The sequence below is a fragment of the Bombina bombina genome, chromosome 3, assembly GCF_027579735.1.
Source record: "Bombina bombina isolate aBomBom1 chromosome 3, aBomBom1.pri, whole genome shotgun sequence".
NCBI lineage: Eukaryota > Metazoa > Chordata > Amphibia > Anura > Bombinatoridae > Bombina > Bombina bombina.
In genome coordinates, this window is record NC_069501.1 from 504,954,573 (window position 1) to 504,978,889 (window position 24,317).

Here is a 24,317-nt window from a genome sequence, read left to right on the forward strand (position 1 = left end):
AAAGTTATTAACCCCTAATCTGCCTCACTAACCCTATAATAAATAGTATTAACCCCTAATCTGCCCTCCCTAACATCGCCGACACCTAACTTCAATTATTGACCCCTAATCTGCCGACCGGAGCTCACAGCTATTCTAATAAATGTATTAACCCGTAAAGCTAAGTCTAACCCTAACACTAACACCCCCCTAAATTAAATATAATTTTAATCTAACGAAATTAACTCTTATTAAATAAATTATTCCTATTTAAAGCTAAATACTTACCTGTAAAATAAATCCTAATATAGCTACAATATAAATTATAATTACATTGTAGCTATTTTAGGATTAATATTTATTTTACAGGCAACTTTGTGATTATTTTAACCATGTACAATAGCTATTAAATAGTTAAGAACTATTTAATAGTTACCTAGTTAAAATAATTACAACATTACCTGTAAAATAAATCCTAACCTAAGTTACAATTAAACCTAACACTATACTATCATTAAATGAATTAAATAAAATACCTACAATTACCTACAATTAAACCTAACACTAGACTATCAATACATTAATTAAATACAATATCTACAAATAACTACAATGAAATAAACTAACTAAAGTACAAAAAATAAAAAAGAACTGTTACAAAAAATAAAAAAATATCTACAAACATAAGAAAAATATTACAACAATTTTAAACTAATTACACCTACTCTAAGCCCCCTAATAAAACAGCAAAGCCCCCCAAAATAAAAAATGCCCTACCCTATTCTAAATTACTAAAGTTAAAAGCTCTTTTACCTTACCAGCCCTGAACAGGGCCCTTTGCGGGGCATGCCCCAAGAAGTTCAGCTCTTTTGCCTGTAAAAAAAACATACAATACCCCCCCCCAACATTACAACCCACCACCCACATACCCCTAATCTAACCCAAACCCCCCTTAAATAAACCTAACACTAAGCCCCTGAAGATCTTCCTACCTTATCTTCACCATACCAGGTTCACCGATCCGTCCTGAAGAGCTCCTCCGATGTCCTGATCCAAGCCCAAGCGGGGGGCTGAAGATGTCCATGATCCGGTAGAAGTCTTCATCCAAGCGGGGCAGAAGAGGTCTTCCATCCGATTGAAGTCTTCATCCAGGCGGCATCTTCTATCGACATCCATCTGGAGCGGAGCGGCAGCATCCTGAAGACCTCCGACGCGGAACATCCATCCTGGCCGACGACTGAACGACGAATGACGGTTCCTTTAAATGACGTCATCCAAGATGGCGTCCCTCGAATTCCGATTGGCTGATAGGATTCTATCAGCCAATCGGAATTAAGGTAGGAATATTCTGATTGGCTGATGGAATCAGCCAATCAGAATCAAGTTCAATCCGATTGGCTGATCTTCAGGATGCTGCCGCTCCGCTCCAGATGGATGTCGATAGAAGATGCCGCCTGGATGAAGACTTCAATCGGATGGAAGACCTCTTCTGCCCCGCTTGGATGAAGACTTCAATCGGATGGAAGACCTCTTCTGCCCCGCTTGGATGAAGACTTCTACCGGATCATGGACATCTTCAGCCCCCCGCTTGGGCTTGGATCAGGACATCGGAGGAGCTCTTCAGGACGGATCGGTGAACCTGGTATGGTGAAGATAAGGTAGGAAGATCTTCAGGGGCTTAGTGTTAGGTTTATTTAAGGGGGGTTTGGGTTAGATTAGGGGTATGTGGGTGGTGGGTTGTAATGTTGGGGGGGGGTATTGTATGTTTTTTTTACAGGCAAAAGAGCTGAACTTCTTGGGGCATGCCCCGCAAAGGGCCCTGTTCAGGGCTGGTAAGGTAAAAGAGCTTTTAACTTTAGTAATTTAGAATAGGGTAGGGCATTTTTTATTTTGAGGGGCTTTGTTGTTTTATTAGGGGGCTTAGAGTAGGTGTAATTAGTTTAAAATTGTTGTAATATTTTTCTTATGTTTGTAGATATTTTTTTATTTTTTGTAACTTAGTTCTTTTTTATTTTTTGTACTTTAGTTAGTTTATTTCATTGTAGTTATTTGTAGATATTGTATTTAATTAATGTATTGATAGTCTAGTGTTAGGTTTAATTGTAGGTAATTGTAGGTATTTTATTTAATTAATTTAATGATAGTATAGTGTTAGGTTTAATTGTAACTTAGGTTAGGATTTATTTTACAGGTAATTTTGTAATTATTTTAACTAGGTAACTATTAAATAGTTCTTAACTATTTAATAGCTATTGTACCTGGTTAAAATAATTACAAAGTTGCCTGTAAAATAAATATTAATCCTAAAATAGCTACAATGTAATTATAATTTATATTGTAGCTATATTAGGATTTATTTTACAGGTAAGTATTTAGCTTTAAATAGGAATAATTTATTTAATAAGAGTTAATTAATTTCGTTAGATTAAAATTATATTTAATTTAGGGGGGTGTTAGTGTTAGGGTTAGACTTAGCTTTAGGGGTTAATACATTTATTAGAATAGCGGTGAGCTCCGGTCGGCAGATTAGGGGTTAATAATTGAAGTTAGGTGTCGGCGATGTTAGGGAGGGCAGATTAGGGGTTAATACTATTTATTATAGGGTTAGTGAGGCGGATTAGGGGTTAATAACTTTATTATAGTAGCAGTGCGGTCCGCTCGGCAGATTAGGGGTTAATAAGTGTAGGCAGGTGGAGGCGACGTTGAGGGGGGCAGATTAGGGGTTAATAAATATAATATAGGGGTCGGCGGTGTTAGGGGCAGCAGATTAGGGGTACATAAGGATAACGTAGGTGGCGGCGCTTTGCGGTCGGCAGATTAGGGGTTAATAAGTGTAGGTAGCTGGCGGCGACGTTGTGGGGGGCAGATTAGGGGTTAATAAATATAATATAGGGGTCGGCGGTGTTAGGGGCAGCAGATTAGGGGTACATAAGGATAACGTAGTTGGCGGTCGGCAGATTAGGGGTTAAAAAAATTTAATCGAGTTGCGGCGATGTGGGGGGACCTCGGTTTAGGGGTACATAGGTAGTTTATGGGTGTTAGTGTACTTTAGAGTACAGTAGTTAAGAGCTTTATGAACCGGCGTTAGCCCAGAAAGCTCTTAACTACTGACTTTTTTCCTGCGGCTGGAGTTTTGTCGTTAGAGTTCTAACGCTCACTTCAGCCACGACTCTAAATACCGGAGTTAGAAAGATCCCATTGAAAAGATAGGATACGCAATTGACGTAAGGGGATCTGCGGTATGGAAAAGTCGCGGCTGAAAAGTGAGCGTTAGACCCTTTTTTGAGTGACTCCAAATACCGGAGGTAGCCTAAAACCAGCGTTAGGAGCCTCTAACGCTGGTTTTCATGGCTAACGCCAAACTCCAAATCTAGGCCTTATTTTTCACTAATGCAAGCAAAATAAATAATAAATATACATTGCAAAGTGTATTCATATTTATTAATTCATTGGGAATAAAAAAATTCAAAAAGTATTCGATAAATTGAAATTAACTTATAATTCTTGCTCAGAGGGTTGTGTGAAACACTTAGGGACTATTAACCCTTTTAAAAATCATTGGTATCTCAATATTCATACCTCTATTTACTTATTTTTTTCTGCAGGAATGGTTTACTGTCCTTGAGCATTACCACCAGACAAACTGCACCGTCTCAGATCTTATCATCGGAAACTCCTATTTCTTTAGAGTATTCTCAGAAAACTTATGTGGATTAAGCGAGAAAGCTACTGTAACTAAAGATTGTGCTCTAATTAAAAAAACAGGTTAGTAAACATAGTCTATAACTCTCCATTATGCTTTTCTAATTATTCCAACTGGTACTTATACTTTTGGTAAGATTTATCAATTTGCGAAAGGACAGGATCCACATGTTGTGTACCTGTCTGCATCTGGGGGTCGATCCGATATAAAGCGTCGCCCGCAAAAGCCGGCGACGCCAATATTTGCGCGGATTTGGTATCACATATACGGCGTAACCTAGAAGTTACGCGCGTATATTTCTGCCGTCGCCCGCAGTTTTTTGGGCCATAGGCAGGTATACCAAACCCGCGCAGTTTGGTATCCAATATGCAGCGTAAGGACTTACGTGGCGAAAATGGAGAAAACTTACTCCATTTTCACCTCGCCACAAAAAGCAGCCGTAAGAAGCCTTACGCTGACTATTGGAGCCCCGTAACTCCCTAAACTAACTAGAAAATAAACCTAACACCTAACGCATGCGCAATGTCTATCTCCCTGTCAACCGCGATCTGCTAAAATAAACCTAACACCTAACGCATGCGCAATGTCTATCTACCTGTCAACCGCGATCCCCCCCCCCGAAATCCCTAATAAAGTTATTACCCCCTAAACCGCCGCTCCCGGACCCCGCCGCCATCTACATAAACTAACCCCCTACTGTGAGCCTCTAAAACCGCCGCCATCTACCTTATCTATCCCCTAATCTGACCCCTTACACCGCCGCCACCTATATAAAAATGATTAACCCCTAATGTAAGCCCCTTACACCGCCGCCATCTCTATTAAAATGATTAACCCCTAATTTAATCTACCTACCCCGCCGCCAGCTATATTATCTATATTAACCCTAAGTATATTATAGTTAATATAGGTATTACATTATATATATTAACTATATTAACCCTAATTATATTAGGGTTAATATAGTTAATATAGTTACTATAGTATTTATATTAACTATATTAACTCTATCTAACCCTAACTAAATTTATATTAAATTAATCTAATTCATTTATAAACTAAAATGTTCCTATTTAAATCTAAATACTTACCTATAAAATAAACCCTAAGATAGCTACAATATAATTAATAATTACATTGTAGCTATGTTAGGGTTAATATTTATTTTACAGGTAAATTGTTAATTATTTTAACTAGGTATAATAGATATTAAATAGTTATTAACTATTTAATATCTACCTAGTTAAAATAATTACCCAATTACCTGTAAAATAAATCCTAACCTAAGTTACAAATACACCTACACTATCAGTGGCGACTCTAGGAAAAATATATAGGGGGGGCACATAAGATACCACAGTCAAACTGGGGGGGCACTAATAATTTTCACCACTAAGTCATACCACTGAAAATAAACTAAATAATACATAAATAAGATTCAAAATACCAGAGTAATGCGGTGTGCAATGATACCTTTTTATTGTACTAACCTAATACTTAAAAGAGAAGCTTTAAACAGTTTTCCTTTCTTCCTCAGGTATTGCTTCAGACCTGAGAAAGAGAGGAAAACTCTCAAAAGCTTTTCTTTATAGTTTAAATCAATTTCAGCAAACACCAGGGCTCTGTAAATAATCTCCTATTTTAAATATGTCACTAATGAAGACCAATGAACAGACCCTGACTGTTTGTTGGTGTGGAGTGTTTGTGTAACTATCTAATACTCCATGTACCAATTTTACATTGGCAGCCGTATTAAAGGTTCATTATTGTTAATGATAAAAAAAAATTAAAGGTAAAGGAATATTCTAGTCAAAACTTAAAACACACATCATAACTAGCATTGACTAATTAACATTTATAACAAATAAACACCACTATATATTAACTATAAAAATTTACTTTTTGCTGTTCTACCTATTTTTCTACCTTTTGTGTCTGGTAATTCACAATCAGGATATTTAAGTTACAGTCTATTCAAAATTAAACTTTCATGATTCAGATAGAGCAGCAATGTTAAGCAACTTTATAATTTACTCCTATTATAATTTTTTCTTCATTCTCTTGGTATCTTTATTGGAAAAAGCAAGAATTTAAGATTAGGAGCTAGCCCATTTTTGGTTCAGAACCTGGGTAGGGATTTCTGATTGGTGTCTAAATGTAGCCACCAATCAGCAAGTGCTACCCTGGTTCTGAACCAAAAATGGGCCAGCTCCTAAGCTTACATATTTGCTTTAAAAAAAAAAAAAAAAAAAAAGATACCAAGAGAATGAAGAAAAAATTATCAAAGTAGTAAATTAGAAAAATTGCTGCTCTATCTAAATGATGCATTTTAATTTTGACTAGATTATAACTTTTAAGGGTGCAGACCAGAGCCATGCCATCATAGTATTCTCTTCTGTTTTGTTTTGTTTTTAAATTATATTTTTAATGATTTTTTAATAATGGTTGACTGTCCTGCTGCTCCTGAAGTCAACTTGCAGACCCAATTACCAAGCAGGAAGTAGATGAACTTACTATACCATGATACCAACTTTTTTAAAGCTTGTAAATAACAAATTGGGGGATTTTTTTTTAACGTTTTAAAACTCAACAGAACATTCATGATCATGGATGGATGTAACATCCATCCATGATAATATACCATGATGATACTAACTTTTTTAACGTTTGTAAATAACAAATTTGGCCTTGGGGATATTTTTTTTAACACTTTCACACTCAACCGAACATTCATGGATGGATGTAACATTGATCCTATCCATGAATTTTCTGTTGACTGTGTTAAAACGTTATGTATATATATCATATATTATCATCTATATCATGACTGATCATCTTTTTATCCGATAAATTCCTAACCAACCAGAATCAGCTGAGCTTGAGTCTCTTACCGGGGATGACTTCACACAGACCGCCGGTCTTCAATGCAACCAATGCTCCACCACCACATAGACAGTTAGAGCGAGGACAGAGAGACAGCAGCACAGACTGTGCCACACTGTCAGCCCAGCTTGCCTCCTTCCCCCGCGCTTCTGCCAGAATCTGCACACGCCGCCAGCCACACACAGACAGTGACAAGTTACATCACCTGCTGCTGGCTTGCTCCTCCCACCCTCTTCCTCTCCAGAGTCTCCGGTCATGATGTTTCTGCTGTGAATTCAAGCAGGGAACATCGTGACCACTTGAACTGACAACTGATCTGGAGGAGAGGAGGACGGAGCAAAAAATGCCAGGCCAGCACAGCACAGCATGATGATGCCATTACACCTGATGGCTGGGGTTAGGGTAATATTAGCTGCCGCGTGGTGAGCCGGCATGAGGCACGTGCTCTGCTGTGACGTGAGGCGGGACTCCAAATTTGAATTGAAAGAGCCAGTCGGCGGTCGGTCAGGGACTTCACTGAGATGCACGATGACTCAAAATTAGGATAGAACACAGTAATAAAAGTAAATAATATACACAAATTAACACAATTTAAAAATAAATAATCTCACATTGATACTACTCCTGACTCTCATCCTAGTCCCTCCTGGTCCTCCAGAAGAATTATAAAAGTGCCGGGGCTTGTAGTTGCGGTGGGGGGGCAGGCAGGGGGGCAAGCCATTTTCGTGGGGGGGCAAATGCCCCCCCTAGCCCCCCTGTAGCGACGCCACTGTACACTATCAATAAATTTAATAAACTACTAACATCTATCTAAAAATACAATTAAATTAACTAAACTAAATTACAAAAAAAAACAAACACTAAATTACAAAAAATAAAAAAAAGATTACAAGATATTTAAGCTAATTACACCTATTCTGCAGGGGCGGACTGATAGGTCGGGCAAATCGGCCCTGGACCGAGGGCCCTGCCTCTAAGAGGGGCCCCATGCCATGTATCATACTGCAGCAGGATTTAAAAAAAATAATAATAATTTTAAATGTAATAAATAAAAAATTTGATGGCTTGATTTTGTACTGGTGGGAGGGGGGGGATCTCACGTGTCACTGTGTCAAATGATTAATACCCCTACCCAATACACCCTGTGGCTCCTGCTCAGCTCAACAGAGCTCCACCCGCCCACACGCCGGCCATGCGCACACAATTTTAACTGCACTGAAGCAGTACAGTGTGTGTGGCCACGTGTGGTGAAGGAGCTGAAGCCAGAGGAGGACTGAGTCAGACGAGGTCGCAAGAGATGAAGCCACCCGCCGGAGGTAACGGTAAGTCACCTGGGAGGCCCAGCCCACACTCTCAGTCATGTTTGCTTTGTCCGGCTGAATGAATCAGAGTTAGAACAGGAGGGCTGGCTGGAGCAGCCGGCAGCTAAGCAGATAAGACTCAGGGAAACCGGACCGGTAGGAGAGGAGGAGTGAGAGCAAAGCAGCAAACGGCTGACTGTATCTCTTATTGGGGAGAGGGAGTTATCTATGTGAGCTAATCTGTATTTTGCAGATTATTACAAGATTACAAAACTAAGGCAGTTATGCAAATTTGATGATCGTGAGAGAGATGTGTTTACTGCAGAGGCCAGTATGTGAGTAAACTACTTTGTTAACAAAGTAGTTTACTCACATACTGGCCTCTGATTATTTGCAGATACAGAGATTTCTAATAAGCAGCTCTCCTAAATGATCATCAACACTACAGTAAACTCATCTCTCTCACTAGCATCAAATCTGCGTAACTGGCTTAGATTTAAGTCATTGTGAACCTTGCAATCTGCAAAATATGTGATCTAACACAGCCCCGGTAAACACAGTCACTTCTTCACCCTTGAACCTTGAATTTTCTTAAAAAAACAAAACTCCGTAACATGCTGAAAACAGTTTAACTCCCTGGCTCCCAGAAAGGACTGCAGTTTATTCCTAATCCTAAACAGTGTATTGCAGCCCTTTTTGGTAGCCATGGGGTTAAATTGTGAATCAGTGTTATCCTATGAATGCTGCAGGGCAGGAGGTCATGAGGGAGAAGATGCTCTCCGGTTTAAATTTACAACTACTGCACGGCACTTGAAGCAGCATCTATGTGATAGAGGTCAGTCAGTCTGTGAGTTAGTTGCTAGAAGTTCTTATGCTCTAAAGAAATACAAAAAATACTGTATGTACTGTGGCACAAATAAGGGTTAAGATTATGAATACACTTCCACTGTTATGTACATTTAAATGAGCTAGAATGGATATCCAGTTTAGAAAAAGTCCCAAGAGTATTTAAAATATATATATATATATATATATAAAACCATGCATGTCCCTGCATATATATGTGTATGTCTGTCTATATCTGTGTGTGTGTGTGCATCTCTGCATGTATGTGTGTGTGTGTATATCTGTGCATGTATGTATGTGTTAGTGTGTGCATCTCTGCATGTATGTGTGTGTATATCTGTGCATGTATGTATGTGTTAGTGTGTGCATCTCTGCATGTATGTGTGTGTATATCTGTGCATGTATGTGTCAGTGTGTGCATCTCTGCATGTATGTGTGTGTGTATATCTGTGCATGTATGTATGTGTTAGTGTGTGCATCTCTGCATGTATGTGTGTGTATATCAGTGCATGTATGTATGTATGTGTCAGTGTGTGCATCTCTGCATGTATGTGTGTGTGTATCTCTGTGCATGTATGTATGTGTTAGTGTGTGCATCTCTGCATGTATGTGTGTGTATATCTGTGCATGTATGTATGTATGTGTCAGTGTGTGCATCTCTGCATGTATGTGTGTGTATATCTGTGCATGTATGTATGTATGTATGTGTCAGTGTGTGCATCTCTGCATGTATGTGTGTGTATATCAGTGCATGTATGTATGTATGTGTCAGTGTGTGCATCTCTGCATGTATGTGTGTGTATATCAGTGCATGTATGTATGTATGTGTCAGTGTGTGCATCTCTGCATGTATGTGTGTGTATATCTGTGCATGTATGTATGTATGTGTCAGTGTGTGCATCTCTGCATGTATGTATGTATGTGTGTGTGTGTGTGTATCTCTGTGCATGTATGTATGTATGTGTCAGTGTGTGCATCTCTGCATGTATGTGTGTGTGTGTATATCTGTGCATGTATGTATGTATGTGTTAGTGTGTGCTTATATCTGTGCATGTATGTATGTGTTAGTGTGTGCATCTCTGCATGTATGTGTGTGTGTGTGTATCTCTGTGCATGTATGTACTGTATGTCCTGTGGCACAAAGAAGGGTTAAGATTATGAATACACTTCTACTGTTATGGACATTTAAATGAGCTGGAATGGACCTCCAGTTTAGAAAAATATGTATGTGTGTGTGTATCTCTGTGCATGTATGTATGTATGTGTTTGTGTGTGCATCTCTGCATGTATGTATGTGTGTGTGTGTATCTGTGATTCTGTGCATGTATCTCCCTCCCTTACTCTCTCCCTCCCTCCCTTCCTCTCTCTCTCCCTCCTTCCCTTACTCTCTCCCTCCCTCTCCCTTCCTCCCTCTCCCTCCCTCCGTTCGTTCCTCTCTCTCCCTCCCTCCGTTCCTCTCTCCCTCCCCCTCTCTCTCCATCCCTCCCCCTCCCTCTCTCTCTCTCTCTCTCTCTCTCTCTCTTTCTCTCTCTTCCTCTCTCTCTCTCCCTTCATCTCTCTCACTTCCTCTCTCTCCTTTCCTCCCTTCCTCTCTCTCCTTCCCTCCCTCCCTCCCTCCCTCCCTCCCTCTGTCTCTCCCTTCCTTCCCCTGTCTCTCCCTCCCTCTGCATCTCCCTCCCTCCCTTCCTCTGCCTCTGTCTCTCCCTCCCTGCCTCTGTCTCTCCCTCCCTTCTTCTGTCTCTCTCTCCCTCCCTTCTTCTGTCTCTCTCTCCCTCCCTTCTTCTGTCTCTCCCTCTCTCCTTCTGTCTCTCCCTCTCTCCTTCTGTCTCTCTCTCCTTTCCCTCCTTCACTTGCACATTTACAATATTTAGTTCTTATTAAAAATATTTAAGGGAATTTTTTTTGTCTCTTTATATGGCAATTAAAAACATGATGGGGAGGGGCAATGGATGTGGGAGAGGCATAGGAGATGGGAGGGGCAATAGGGTAGAGGAGGGGCGGAAAAAGTATTTAGATGAAGCAAAGAGGAGGTGGGGGCCCCTCCAACACTTTTGCCCGGGGGCCCTGGTTGGTCTCAGTCCGCCCCTGCCTATTCTAAGCCCCCTAATAAAATAATAAACCCCCAAAATAAAAAAAATTCCCTGCCCTATTCTAAATTCAACAAATTTCAAAGCTCTTTACCTTACCAGCCCTTAAAAGGGCCTTTTGTGGGGCATGCCCCAAAGAATTCAGCTCTTTTGCATACAAGAAATACAATACCCCCCCCCCATTACAACCCACCACCCACATACCCCTATTCTAAACCCACCCAAACCCCGCTTAAAAAAGCCTAACACTACCCCCCTGAAGATCTCCCTACCTTGTCTTCACCACACCGGGCCGAACTCCTGATCCGATCCGGGCGATGTCTTCCTCCAAGCGGCAAAGAAGAATTCTTCCTCCGGCGACGTCTTCCTCCAAGCGGCAGCAAAGTCTTCATTCTTCCGGCGGCATCTTCAATCTTCTTTCTTCGCTCCGCCGCTGCGGAGCATCCATCCCGGCCGACTGCTGAACTTGGAATGATGTACCTTTAAATGACGTCATCCAAGATGGCGTCCGCCGAATTCCGATTGGCTGATAGGATTCTATCAGCCAATCGGAATTAAGTTAAAAAAATCTGATTGGCTGATTGAATCAGCCAATCAGATTCAAGTTCAATCCGATTGGCTGATCCAATCAGCCAATCAGATTGAGCTCGCATTCTATTGGCTGTTCCGATCAGCCAATAGAATGCGAGCTCAATCTGATTGGCTGATTGGATCAGCCAATCGGATTGAACTTGAATCTGATTGGCTGATTCAATCAGCCAATCAGAATTTTTTAACTTAATTCCGATTGGCTGATAGAATCCTATCAGCCAATCGGAATTCGGCGGACGCCATCTTGGATGACGTCATTTAAAGGTACATCATTCCAAGTTCAGCAGTCGGCCGGGATGGATGCTCCGCGGCGGCGGAGCGAAGAAAGAAGATTGAAGATGCCGCCGGAAGAATGAAGACTTTGCTGCCGCTTGGAGGAAGACGTCGCCGGAGGAAGAATTCTTCTTTGCCGCTTGGAGGAAGACATCGCCGGAGGAAGAATTCTTCTTTTGGGGGTTTATTATTTTATTAGGGGGCTTAGAATAGGTGTAATTAGCTTAAATATCTTGTAATCTTTTTTTTATTTTTTGTAATTTAGTGTTTGTTTTTTTTTGTAATTTAGTTTAGTTAATTTAATTGTATTTTTAGATATATGTTAGTAGTTTATTAAATTTATTGATAGTGTAGGTGTATTTGTAACTTAGGTTAGGATTTATTTTACAGGTAATTGGGTAATTATTTTAACTAGGTAGATATTAAATAGTTAATAACTATTTAATATCTATTATACCTAGTTAAAATAATTAACAATTTACCTGTAAAATAAATATTAACCCTAACATAGCTACAATGTAATTATTAATTATATTGTAGCTATCTTAGGGTTTATTTTATAGGTAAGTATTTAGATTTAAATAGGAACATTTTAGTTTATTAATGAATTAGATTAATTTAATATAAATTTAGTTAGGGTTAGATAGAGTTAATATAGTTAATATAAATACTATAGTAACTATATTAACCCTAATATAATTAGGGTTAATATAGTTAATATATATAATGTAATACCTATATTAACTATAATATACTTAGGGTTAATATAGATAATATAGCTGGCGGCGGGGTAGGTAGATTAAATTAGGGGTTAATCATTTTAATAGAGATGGCGGCGGTGTAAGGGGCTTACATTAGGGGTTAATAATTTTAATATAGATGGCGGCGGTGTTAGGGGCTCACTTTAGGGGGTTATAGATATAATATAGCTGGCGGCGGGGTACGGGAGCGGCGGTTTAGGGGTTAATAATTTTATTAGGTTGCGGCGGGGTAAAGGAGCGGCGGTTTAGGGGTTAATAGCATTTTTATTGTTAGGCTAGTGAGGGGGGATAGCGGATAGAGGGTTAGACAGTGCGGGCTATGTTAGGGAGGCGTGTTAGACAGTGCGGGCTATGTTAGGGAGGCGTGTTAGACAGTGCGGGTGTTTTAGACTTTAGTCAGGTTTTATAGGCGCCGGCAGATTCTAACGTGGCGCAAGTCACTGGCGACGCCAGAAATTTGTACTTACGCAGATTTCTGGACATCGCTGGTTTGTCAGACTTACGGCACGTTAGCATCTGACGGCGACCTATATGGGATGGCTCGAGTTGCGAGCTGAAACTGCGGGCGACGCCGGTTCCCTCGCTTGCGCCGCAAACTGCGATCGATATCGGATCGCGCCCCTGATCGCAGATTGTGTGGCCCATTTGTTCCCCATATTTAAATGGACATGAAACCCAATATTTGTATTATGATTCAGAAAGAGGCCCCTATTTAAGAAAGTCTGGCGGACCTGATCCGACAGTGCGGATCAGGTCCGCCAGACCTCGCTGAATACGGCGAGCAATACGCTCGCCGTATTCAGCATTGCACCAGCAGCTCATAAGAGCTGCTGGTGCAACGCCGCCCCCTGCAACTCGATCGGGTTGATTTCCAGCGATGTCTGTCCGCCTGCTCAGAGCAGGCGGACAGGTTATAGAGCAGCGGTCTTTGTGATCGCTGCTTCATAACTGCTGTTTCTGGCGAGCCTGCAGGCTCGCCAGAAACACAGGGCATCAAGCTCCATTCGGAGCTTGATAGATAGGCCCCAGAGCATGCGATTTTAAACAACTTTCCAATTTACTTCTATCATCCAATTTGCTTTGTTCGCTTGGTATCCTTTGTTGAAGGAGCATCAAAGCACTGCTCGGAACTAGCTGAACACATCTTGTGAACCAATGACAAAAGGCATTTATTTCCAGCCACCAATCAGCACCTTTCTCCAAGTAATGCATTGCTGATCCTAAACCTACCTTAGGTATGTTTTTTCAACAAAGAATTACAAAAAAACAAAGCAAATTAGCTAATTAGAAGTAAATTGAAAAGTTATCTGAAATCACATGCTCTGTCTGAATCATGAAAGAAAAATTTGGGGTTTCATATCCCTTTAACATTGCACGAGCAAACGCTTGTACAAGTATACCCCCCTACCCTCATGCAACCAATCGCGTAAGAGTAGGGCTTGTCAATCACCCATTTGAATGAATCTGAGGTGATTTTTCATCCGCAAACTCCAAATTAGTGAGAGGGTTTATGAAGCAGCTGTGTAAATCGCCGCTAGCTTCATAAATATCAGTTGCAGTCTCAAATGAGCGAGCCTGCAACCAATCAGATCATTCACCTCATAATAAATCTTGCCCTCAGGACAACATATTTGCTTCTCTATTTATCTAGACCTAAACTATTGAATGTATATCCTTACGTATAACTGTATCTTATAACCCTGCCTTAATAAATGTGTATTAATAGCCTGATACGTAAGAAAACTTCCCAGAATGCTCAGCTGGCCAAAAATAATGATTTCTGGTACAACACCTTTTTCATAGGAATTACTTATACAACTCCTGAATATAAGGAGAAGGATTTTGGAGAAGCTCCTAAGTTTACCCAGCAGCTCAGCAATCGATCAAGCACTACTGGATACAGTACAAAACTATTTTGTTGTGTGCGTGGCAGTCCAAAGGTAAGATTGTAATGTTTAGTAATACAATGTAGGGGCTAATTAAAGGGACATAATACAAATATGCTAAATCACTTGAAAGTGATGCATCAGAACTGTAAAAAGCTGACAAGAAAATATCCCCTGGACATCTCTATGTAAGAAAGGAAGATATTTTACCTCAAAAGTTCTTGAGCTCACCAGAGTAAGTGCTCTGTAAACAGTAATACTTCAGCTACTGTCCAGCTGCAAGGTGAAAAAACAAAAACAATAGCCAATCAGAATTAGCATTGCTGAGGTCATGCTTTGATCTGAGGAGATTTCATATTAAACTTCCATAAGTAGGGAAATAGCATCACAGTACATGCCAGATACATGCTCCCTTGCAAGTCCTGGGACTAGTATCCTTATTGGCTGCTTAAAGTCCTTTTACAATGGAATGTGGCTACTGATAAAATTTTGGGGTAAAATATCTTCCTTTTTTACATAGAGATGTTCAGGTGATATTTTCTAGTCATCTTTTTACAGCTATGCTGCATCACTTTCAACTGCTTCAACATTTGGGTATGATGTCACTTTAAGTAATAGGGCCAAAATGATGTTTTCTCTAGTATGTTTGTTTTCTATTCTTTTTATTAAGGAAACACAGGTACAAAAAAAATGTGTAAGCAAGTGAAAGGAAACAACTGCAAAGATATTACTATCCACATTATAGACCTTAAAATAATACAAACCTTACAGTCCCATTGCTGCTTATTATACAACATACTATCAAATGTGGAACAATAGCATCATCTTAACTCAAAAAGGTGGGTTAATTATATTCACAGTATATAAAACAATATTTCTTTCCTAAGATATGAAGAGTCCACAACGTCATCAATTACTAGTGGGAATATCACTCTTGGCCAGCAGGAGGAGGCAAAGGTCACCACAGCAAAGCTGTTAAATGTCACTCCACTACCCATAATCCCCAGTCATTCTCTTTGCCTCTGTCAATGGAGAAGGTGAAGTTTGGTGTCTGAAGAAATTGATTCCTTTTTTGGGTACTTTTCTCTGCAAGCAAGGATTTGGGGTTTAGCTTAGTCCATGTTAAACTCTTCACTAGAGTAGTGGTTGCTTTTAAGCAGTTAGGAAGTTGTGAGGTAGTCCTTGCTTTGTTTCCTAACATATTGCTGCCCTAGCTATAGAAAGCCAGAGTTGGCTACTCTGTTCTTTCTTTTTGCTACCGGTCTCTGTAAGAAGTATGTGTTCTTTCACGCCTTGTGAGCTGTCTTCCTGACGGACAGCTAGACTGCAGTTAAGTGCCTTTTGTCTTATAGGTTCTGAAGACTTGCACTTTAGAAGATTTCAGCTGCAGTATTATTGGGACACTTTTGATATAATCCATTAGGCTGGATTATTAATGAGCAGGGTGCAGGCACTGATGTGGGAGACTATGGGCTAATTTTTCCATTATATATGGAATTTTTATCCATTGTGGCTTATTATGTTTAATGAACATAGCTCTTATTGGTATGTTAAGAGTAGACTCATACTGCTTAAGTACATATTTTGTGGGATAAATAGAGAAGTAAAATTTTCTGTGTATTTTTATACAGTTTATTCAGTTAGCCGGTTTGTTTTAACCTCCGGTCTTCTGTCAGAGTAGGGAACATGCGCTTTTAGTGTGGCGCAGTTTTCCTTCTCTGATGATCATGTAACTTCTGGTTCTCTATGTAGATATCGAAGCGGAGTGGCGTCACGGCTTTCTCTCATTCTCCTGTGTCGGCACGATTGCTGAAGGAGATTTCTGGCAAACTATCGTCCAGTTTATTTTCTATATTGCTTTGGGTTACAGTAGGAGCACCTCAGATGTGTAGAGGTGCTAAACTTTTTTGTCTAATTTTTATTTTACTGCCTTATTTAGCATGTCAACACTCTGGGGAATAAAAAAAAACAAAAAAAACATTTTTTTTTCAAAAAGTGACAGTAGTCATTTTAATAATCATACTCATTCAATTAATTGTGGGGATTTTTACTGTGCTGGTTAAACATGGATCAGGAAGCTGTTTCTTGTGACAGATGTTTACTATGTTTGGAGGCACAAATTGTTTTGCCTATACAATTCTGTGCTTCTTGTTTAGCTAGAACTATAGAGTGTAAAAATAAGATTTTGCCCACTGAGCCAAATGTCTCTCAGGATGATGCTGTTCAGGCAATGCCACAGCTTTCTCCTTTAAAGGGACAGTCTAGTATAAATTAAACTTTCATTATTCAGATAGGACTTGTAATTTAAATCAACTTTCCAATTTACTTTTATCATCAAATTAGCTTTTTTCTCTTGGTATTCTAGTTTAAACTAAACATAAGTAGGTTCATATGCTAATTTCTAAGCCTTTGAGGGCTGCCTCTTATCACATGCTTTTTAAATCTCTTTTCAACACAAAGAGACAGAAAGTACACGTGGGCCATATAGATAACACTGTGTTCAGGCACAGGGGGTTATTTAAGATTTAGCACAAAACAATGCTAAATTTAAGACAATAGATAATAAACAGTCACAGTCATGTGATCAGGGGGCTGGAAGAAGGTTCCTAGATACAAGGTAATCACAGAGGTAAAAAGTATATTAATATAACTGGGTTGGTTATGCAAAACTGGGGAATGGGTAATAAACAGATTATCTATCTTTTAAAACAATAACAATTCTATTGTAGACTGTCCCTTTAACGTACCAAGCCTCTATGCGTCACATACAGTGCCCTGCAGTTCCTCTCAGCCTCCTGGAGAAGTTTATTTGCCTGCAGAAATTAATGCTCAGGTATCTTCTGCGGTATCTGCGGCAATATCTGCTTTTCCTATGCTAAAGGGAAAACGCAAGAGTAAAATTAGGGATTCAGATAGTAAGGTTTCTGTTCCACCTCCTGCTACACAGGTTGCTCTCCCTCATAAATCTGACGAGGAGGATTCGTCGGTAGCCACTGAGGGTGAGATCTCAGATTCCGACAGTATAATTCCTTTTTCTAAAGTTGAAGAAGTAAACTTCAGATTTAAGCTTGAACACCTTTGTGTACTGTTAAAGGAGGTATTGGCTACTTTGGATTATTATTATTATCAGTTATTTGTAGAGCGCCAACAGATTCCGCAGCGCTATTAACAAAGACAGAGTACAACAAAACAATTATAGGGATCAAATGGGTAGAGGGCCCTGTCAAGAGTTGCACTGTTGTAGTCAGCTCTTGAGAAGGTGATCAACAAACAGCTGGACTCTTAAGCTTAAATGCTAAGGGGGTTCAGGGGATAGCAATGGAGGAGAGGAACTAGTATAAAGAAAGGTTAGCGTAGGTTGTATGCATCCCTGAACAGTAGAGTCTTTAGGGAGCACTTGAAGCTTTTAAAACTAGAAGAGAGTCTTGTGGAGTGAGGCAGAGAGTTCCACAAGATGGGAGCCAGTCTGGAGAAGTCCTGTAAACGGGAGTGTGATGAGGTGACAAGAGAGGAGGAGAGTAGGAGGTCGTGAGCAGAGCGAAGGGGACGGGAGGGAGAGTATCTGGAGACAAGGTCTGAGATATAGGGGGGAGCAGTGCAGTTGAGGGCTTTGTATGTCAGAATGAGAATTTTGTGTTTGATCCTAGAGGCAAGAGGAAGCCAGTGAAGAGATTGGCAGAGAGGTGCAGCAGATGAAGAGCGACGTGTAAGGAAGATGAGTCTGGCAGAGGCATTCATTATGGATTGTAAAGGAGCTAGGAGGTAGGTGGGGAGACCAGAGAGGACAGAATTGCAGTAATCGAGGCGGGAGAGAATGAGAGAGTGGATTAAAATCTTAGGTGTGTCTTGTGTAAGGAAGTGTCTAATTTTAGAGATGTTTTTAAGGTGGAAGCGGCAGGCTTTAGCCAATGACTGAATGTGAGGAGTGAAAGAAAGATCTGAGTCAAATGTGACCCCGAGACATTGGGCATGCGGGTAGGGGTAATGATGGAGTTGTCGACAGTTATAGAGAGATTGGGGGTGGAGAGTTTAGAAGAAGGGGGGAAAATAAGGAGCTCAGTTTTGGAGAGATTTAGCTTGAGGTAGTGAGAGGACATCCAGTTGGAGATGTGAGAAAGACAGTTAGTAACACGGGTTAGCAAGGAAGGAGAAAGGTCCGGTGCAGAGAAGTAGATTTGGGTGTCATCGACATACAAATGATATTGTAAACCGTGGGACTTTATTAGGGAACCTAGTGATGACGTGTAGATTGAGAAGAGAAGTGGACCGAGGACAGAGCCTTGCGGTACTCTGACAGAAAGTGGTGACGGGGCAGAGGAGGCCGCAGAGAAGGCTACACTAAAGGTATGGTTTGACAGGTAGGAAGAGAGCCACGAGAGGGCTGTGTCACATATGCCGAAGGATTGGAGGGTTTGGAGCAAGAGAGGGTGGTTAACAGTGTCAAAGGCTGCGGACAGAGCAAGGAGGATAAGCAGAGAGAAGTGGCCTTTTGATTTTGCTGTAAGTAGGTCATTGGCAACCTTAACAATTGCTGTCTCTGTGGAGTGATGGGGATGAAATCCAGATTGCAATGGGTCAAGGAGGGAGTTTATTGTAAGGAAATGGGATAGGTGTGCATAAGCTAGTTTTTCGAGAAGCTTTGATGCAAGAGGGAGGAGGGAAATAGGGCGGTAGTTGGATGGGGAGGTAGGATCAAGGGAAGGATTTTTGAGGATAGGTGTGACCAGTGCATGCTTCAGCGATGAGGGAAATATACCGGTGCTGAGGGAGAGGTTGAAAGTGTGTGTGAGTATAGGGGTAAGGGTGGCAGAGAGGGAGGGGAGTAGCTGTGAGGGGATAGGGTCAAGGGGACAGGTAGTGAGGTGAGAGCGCAGTATAAGTGCTGAAACTTCTTCCTCAGTAACAGGGGAGAATGAGCTAAGTTTAAGGTTATGTGGGTTGTGGTTGATTGAGAGCATTTGAGGGGGTGAGAGAATGGAATTATGTTGAAAGCTGATTTCATTTCTGATGGAGTCGATTTTGTTATTGAAGTGGTTGGCAAAGTCTTGAGCTGACAGAGAAGTTGCATTAGGAGGTGGGGGAGGGCGGAGAAGAGTATTGAAAGTGGAGAACAAACGTTTTGGGTTTGAAGAAAGATTATAGATAAGAGTAGAGAAGTAGTGTTGCTTATGGAAATTAAGGGCAGAGTAGTAGGAGTTCAAGATACATTTGTAATGTTGAAAATCAGCTGAACTCCTAGATTTTCTCCAATGCCGCTCAGCAGTACGGGAACATCTGCGTAGGTATCGTGTCAGAGGAGTATGCCAGGGCTCAGGATAAGTGTTTGATTTCCGAGCTATGGTAAGAGGGGCGAGATTGTCAAGGACGGATGTAAGGATGGAATTATAGTGGCAGATAGATTGGTCAGGGCATGAAAAGGAGGAGAAGGATAAGAGGGGAGGTTTGAGGGAATTAGAAAGCTGTTGTTGATCTAATGACATAATGCTTCTGTGAAGTTTGGTGTGAGGAGCAGAAGGAGGGAGAGTTGTAGGGAGGGATGATATGTTGCAAGTAAGGAGATGGTGGTCAGAAAGAGGAAAGGGGGAGTTTGTGAAGTTTGAGAGGGTGCATCGATAGCTAAAGATCAGGTCAAGGGAGTGACCATCTTTGTGAATGGTAGAATCAGTCCATTGTGACAAACCAAAAGAGGAAGTGAGTTGCAGAGGAGGCAGTGGGATTGTCAAGAGGGATGTTGAAGTCACCAAGAATGAGGGAAGGGGTGTCTGAGGAAAGGAAATAAGGTAGCCAGGCAGCCAAGTGATCTAGAAATTGAGTTGAGGAGCCAGGAGGACGGTATATGACTGCAACACGTATAGAAAGAGGAGAGAATAAGCAAATCATGTGGGTTTCGAATGAGGAAAATGTGAGAGAAGAGATGGGATGTATTTGTTGAAAGGTGCAACAAGAGGAAATTAAAATACCTACACCACCTCCTTGTCTATTACCAGACCTAGGAGTGTGGCTGAAGTGGAGACCCCCATGTGACAGAGCAGCAGTGGATGCTGTGTCTAGGGGAGAGAGCCAGGTTTCTGTTAGGGCCAGAGGGTTGAGGGAGCGGGAGATAAAGAGGTCATGTATAGAAGTGAGTTTGTTGCAAACAGAGCGAGAGTTCCAAAGTGCACAAGTGAAAGGGGAAGTAGCTTTTGATGCAAGAGGAATGTGAGTAAGGTTGTCAGAGTTTTGTTTTTTGAGTCTGTGGGATGGTATACTTTGGATGACTCCAATACTCCTGTCGTCAACCCTAAGAAATCTAGTAAACTTAATAAATACTATGATGTTCCTTCCTCTGTGGAGGTGTTTCCTGTTCCAGACCATGTGACAGAGATTATTTTACAGGAATGGGAGAAGCCAGGGATACCTTTCTCCCCGTCTCCCATCTTTAAAACGATGTTTCCTGTCGCTGACTCCATCAAAGATTCATGGCGCACAGTTCCTAAAGTAGAAGGGGCCATTTCTACAATCCCTATAGAGGATAGCTGCTCTTTTAAGGATCCCATGGACAAAAAGCTGGAGGCTTACTTGAAGAAGATGTATGTCAAGGTCTTCAATGGCAACCTGCAGTTTGTATTGCCACTGTGTCATCTTATTGGTGCGACGCCTTGTCTAAATCTATTTTGGTAGAGACTCTTTTAGAGGAGATCCAAGACAGGATTAAGGCTCTCAAACTAGCCAATTCCTTTATTTCTGATGCTACCATGCAAGTTATTAGACTGGGAGCCAAGGTTTCTGGCTTCACTGTCCTAGCCCGCAGGGCATTGTGGCTAAAATCTTGGTCAGCTGATGTTACCTCTAAGTCCAAGCTTCTGGTGCTTCCTTACAAGGGTAAGACCTTGTTTGGGCCTGGTCTGGCAAAAATTATTTCTGATATTACGGAAGGAAAAGGGGTCTTTTCTTCCACAAGACAAGAAGAACAGACCTAAAGGACGTCAAAGTAATTTTCGTTCCTTTCGTAACTTCAAAGGAAAGTCTTCCTCTCACTCTTCCAAGCAGAAACAGTCCAAGTCTTCTTGGAAACCCAATCAGTCTTGGAACAAGGGGAAGCAATCAAAGAAACCTGCAGCTGAATCTAAGTCTGCATGAAGGGTTTGCATCCGGTCTGGGATCGGATCAAGTAGGGGGCAGACTTGCTCTGTTTTATCAAGCATGGATACGAGATGGGTTACAAAATAGAATTCAAAGCTTTCCCTCCCAAGGGCAGATTTCACTTCTCAAGATTATCTGCAGACCAGATAAAAAGAGAGGTATTCTTGAACTGTGTTTAGGACCTTTCCTCCCTGGGAGTGATAGTTCCAGTTCCAGTAAGGGAACATGGCCTAGGATTCTATTCAAATCTGTTCGTGGTTCCCAAAAAAGGGGGAACTTTTCGACCCATTCTAAACCTAAAGTGTCTCAACAAGTTTCTTAGAGTACCGTCCTTCAATATGGAAACCATTCGTTTTATTCTTCCTTTTGTCCAAGAGGGTGAGTTCATGATGACCATTGACCTGAAGGATGCGTATCTTCATGTTCCCATCCGCAGGGATCATCACAAGTTCCTGAGATTCGCCTTTCTAAACAAACACTCTCAGTTTGTGGCTCTTCCGTTTGGTCTTGCCACAGCTCCCAGAATTTTCTCAAAGGTTCTGGGGGCTCTCTTGGCAGTGGTCAGGTCTCTGGGAATTGCAGTGGTACCCTACCTGGACGACATATTAATTCAGGCGCCATCTTTTCAACAAGCAAACTCTCATACAGAGATCTTGTTGTCGTTCCCACGGTTGGAAAGTAAATCTGGAAAAGAGTTTCCTTGTTCCAGCTACAAGGGTGGTTTTCTTAGGGACCATAATAGATTCCCTATCTATGAAAAAAAATTTGACCGAGGTCAGAAAATCCAGAATTCTCTCCCCTTGCCTCTCTCTACAGTCTACTGTTCGGCCATCAGTGGCTCAATGTATAGAAATAATTGGTCTGATGGTTGCTTCCATGGACATCCTTCCCTTTGCTCGATTCCATTTGAGAGCTCTGCAATTATGCATGCTCAGATAGATCTAGACCAGTTGACAAGAGACTCTCTCCCGTGGTGCCTTTCTCAGGGCACATGCTTCCGGAGACCTTCCTGGGTGATTATGACCACGGACCCCAGCCTGCTAGGCTGGGGAGCAGTCTGGGACTTGTTAAAGGCGCAGGGAATATGGACTCGGGAGGAGTCTGCTCTCCCCATAAACATCTTGGAATTGAGAGCGATTTACAAGGCTCTGATGGCTTAGCCTCAATTGTTCTTAGCCTGGTTTATCAGGTTTCAGTCGGACAACATCACCTCAGTGGCTTACATCAACCACCAGGGAGGAACTTGGAGTTCCTTAGCCATGAAGGAGGTGGCACGGATTATTCAGTGGGCGGAAGATCACAATTGTTGTCTATCTGCCATCCACATTCCTAGAGTGGACAACTGGGAAGCGTAATTCCTGAGCAGACAGACATTTCATCCCGGGAAGTGGACTCTCCATCCGGAGGTGTTCTCCAGGTTAACCCTCAAATGGGGGGTGCCGGAGTTGGATCTGATGGTGTCTCGGCAGAACGCCAAGCTTCCAAGGTACGGTTCAAGGTAAAGAGATCATCAGGCCGCTCTGATAGATGCTCTGGTGATTCCTTGGGATTTCGGTCTAGCATACCTGTTTCCTCCATTTGTGCTCCTTTCACGAGTTATTGCTCGTATCAAGCAGGAGAGATTGGTAATTCTAAAAGCTCCTACATGGCCTTGCAGGATCTGGCATGCAGACCTAGTGAAGATGTCATCTCGTCCACCTTGGAGGTTGCCTCTGAGGAAGGACCTTCTAACTCAGTGTTCATTCCTCCATCCAAATCTTGTTTCTCTGAAGCTGACTGCTTGGAAATTGAACGCTTAGTGTGGAGTCAGTCATTGAGACCATGATCCAGGCTTGCAAGCCAGTTACTCGAAAAATTTACCATAAGGTATGGCGTAAATACCTTTATTGGTGTGAATCTAAGGGCTACTCTTAGAGTAGGGTCAGGATTCCTAGAATTTTGTCTTTTCTCCAGGAAGGTCTGGAGAAAGGGTTGTCAGTCAGTGCTCTGAAGGGTCAGATTTGTGCATTATCTATTTTGTTACACAAGTGTCTGGCGGATGTGCCAGATGTTCAATCTTTTTGTCAGGCCCTGATCAGAATCAGGCCTGTGTTTAAACCTGTTGCTCCTCCTTCAAGCCTTAACCTTGTTCTTAAAGTTTTGCATCAGGCTCCGTTTGAGCCAATGCATTCCATAGATATTAAGTTGCTATCTTGGTAGGCTTTGTTTCTTATTGCTATCTCTTCTGCTCGGAGAGTTTCGGAACTCTCGGCTTTGCAGTGTGATTCGCCTTACCTTATCTTTCGTGCGGATAGGGCGGTTCTTCGTACTTAATTGGGGTTTCTTCCTAAAGTGGTTTCGGATAGAAATATTAATCAGGAAATTGTTGTTCCTTCTCTCTGTCCCAATCCTTCTTCTCATAAAGAACGTCTATGGCACAACTTGGATATTGTGCATGCTCTAAAATTCTACCTACAGGCGACTAAGTATTTTCACCAGTCTTCTGCCCTGTTTATTTGTTTCTCAGGAAAGCGTAAGGGTCAAAAGGCTACTGCTACTTCTCTTTCCCTCTGGTTGAGACTGCTGGTCATCAGCCTCCTGAGAGAATTACGGCTCATTTCACGAGGGCTATCTCCTCTTCTTGGGCTTTTAAAAATTCAGCTTATGTGAAACAGATTTGCAAGGCTGCAACTTGGTCCTCTCTGCATACTTTTTCCAAATTTTCCAAATTTTATACTTTTGCCTCGGCTGAGGCTACTTTTGGGAGAAAGCTTCTTCAAGCGGTGGTACCTTTTGTTTAGGTCTGCCTGTCTTGTCCTTCCCTCTCCAGTCATTCCGTGTCCTCTAGCTTAGGTATTGTCTCCCACTAGTAATCGATGAAGTCATGGACTCTCCATATCTTAGGA

The 24,317-nt window shown here is 41.4% G+C and overlaps 1 protein-coding gene across 1 annotated transcript in view; it reads left to right on the plus strand.

Moving 5' to 3' along the window:
• The window catches only part of MYBPHL (myosin binding protein H like), a 147,070-nt gene that overhangs the window by 95,802 nt on the left and 26,951 nt on the right, over nucleotides 1–24,317 (plus strand). Inside the window, exons 7-8 of the mRNA XM_053706885.1 lie at nucleotides 3,585–3,744; nucleotides 14,228–14,364. Of these exons, the coding sequence (XP_053562860.1) occupies nucleotides 3,585–3,744; nucleotides 14,228–14,364 (297 nt within the window). The remainder of the gene's footprint in view (nucleotides 1–3,584; nucleotides 3,745–14,227; nucleotides 14,365–24,317) is intronic.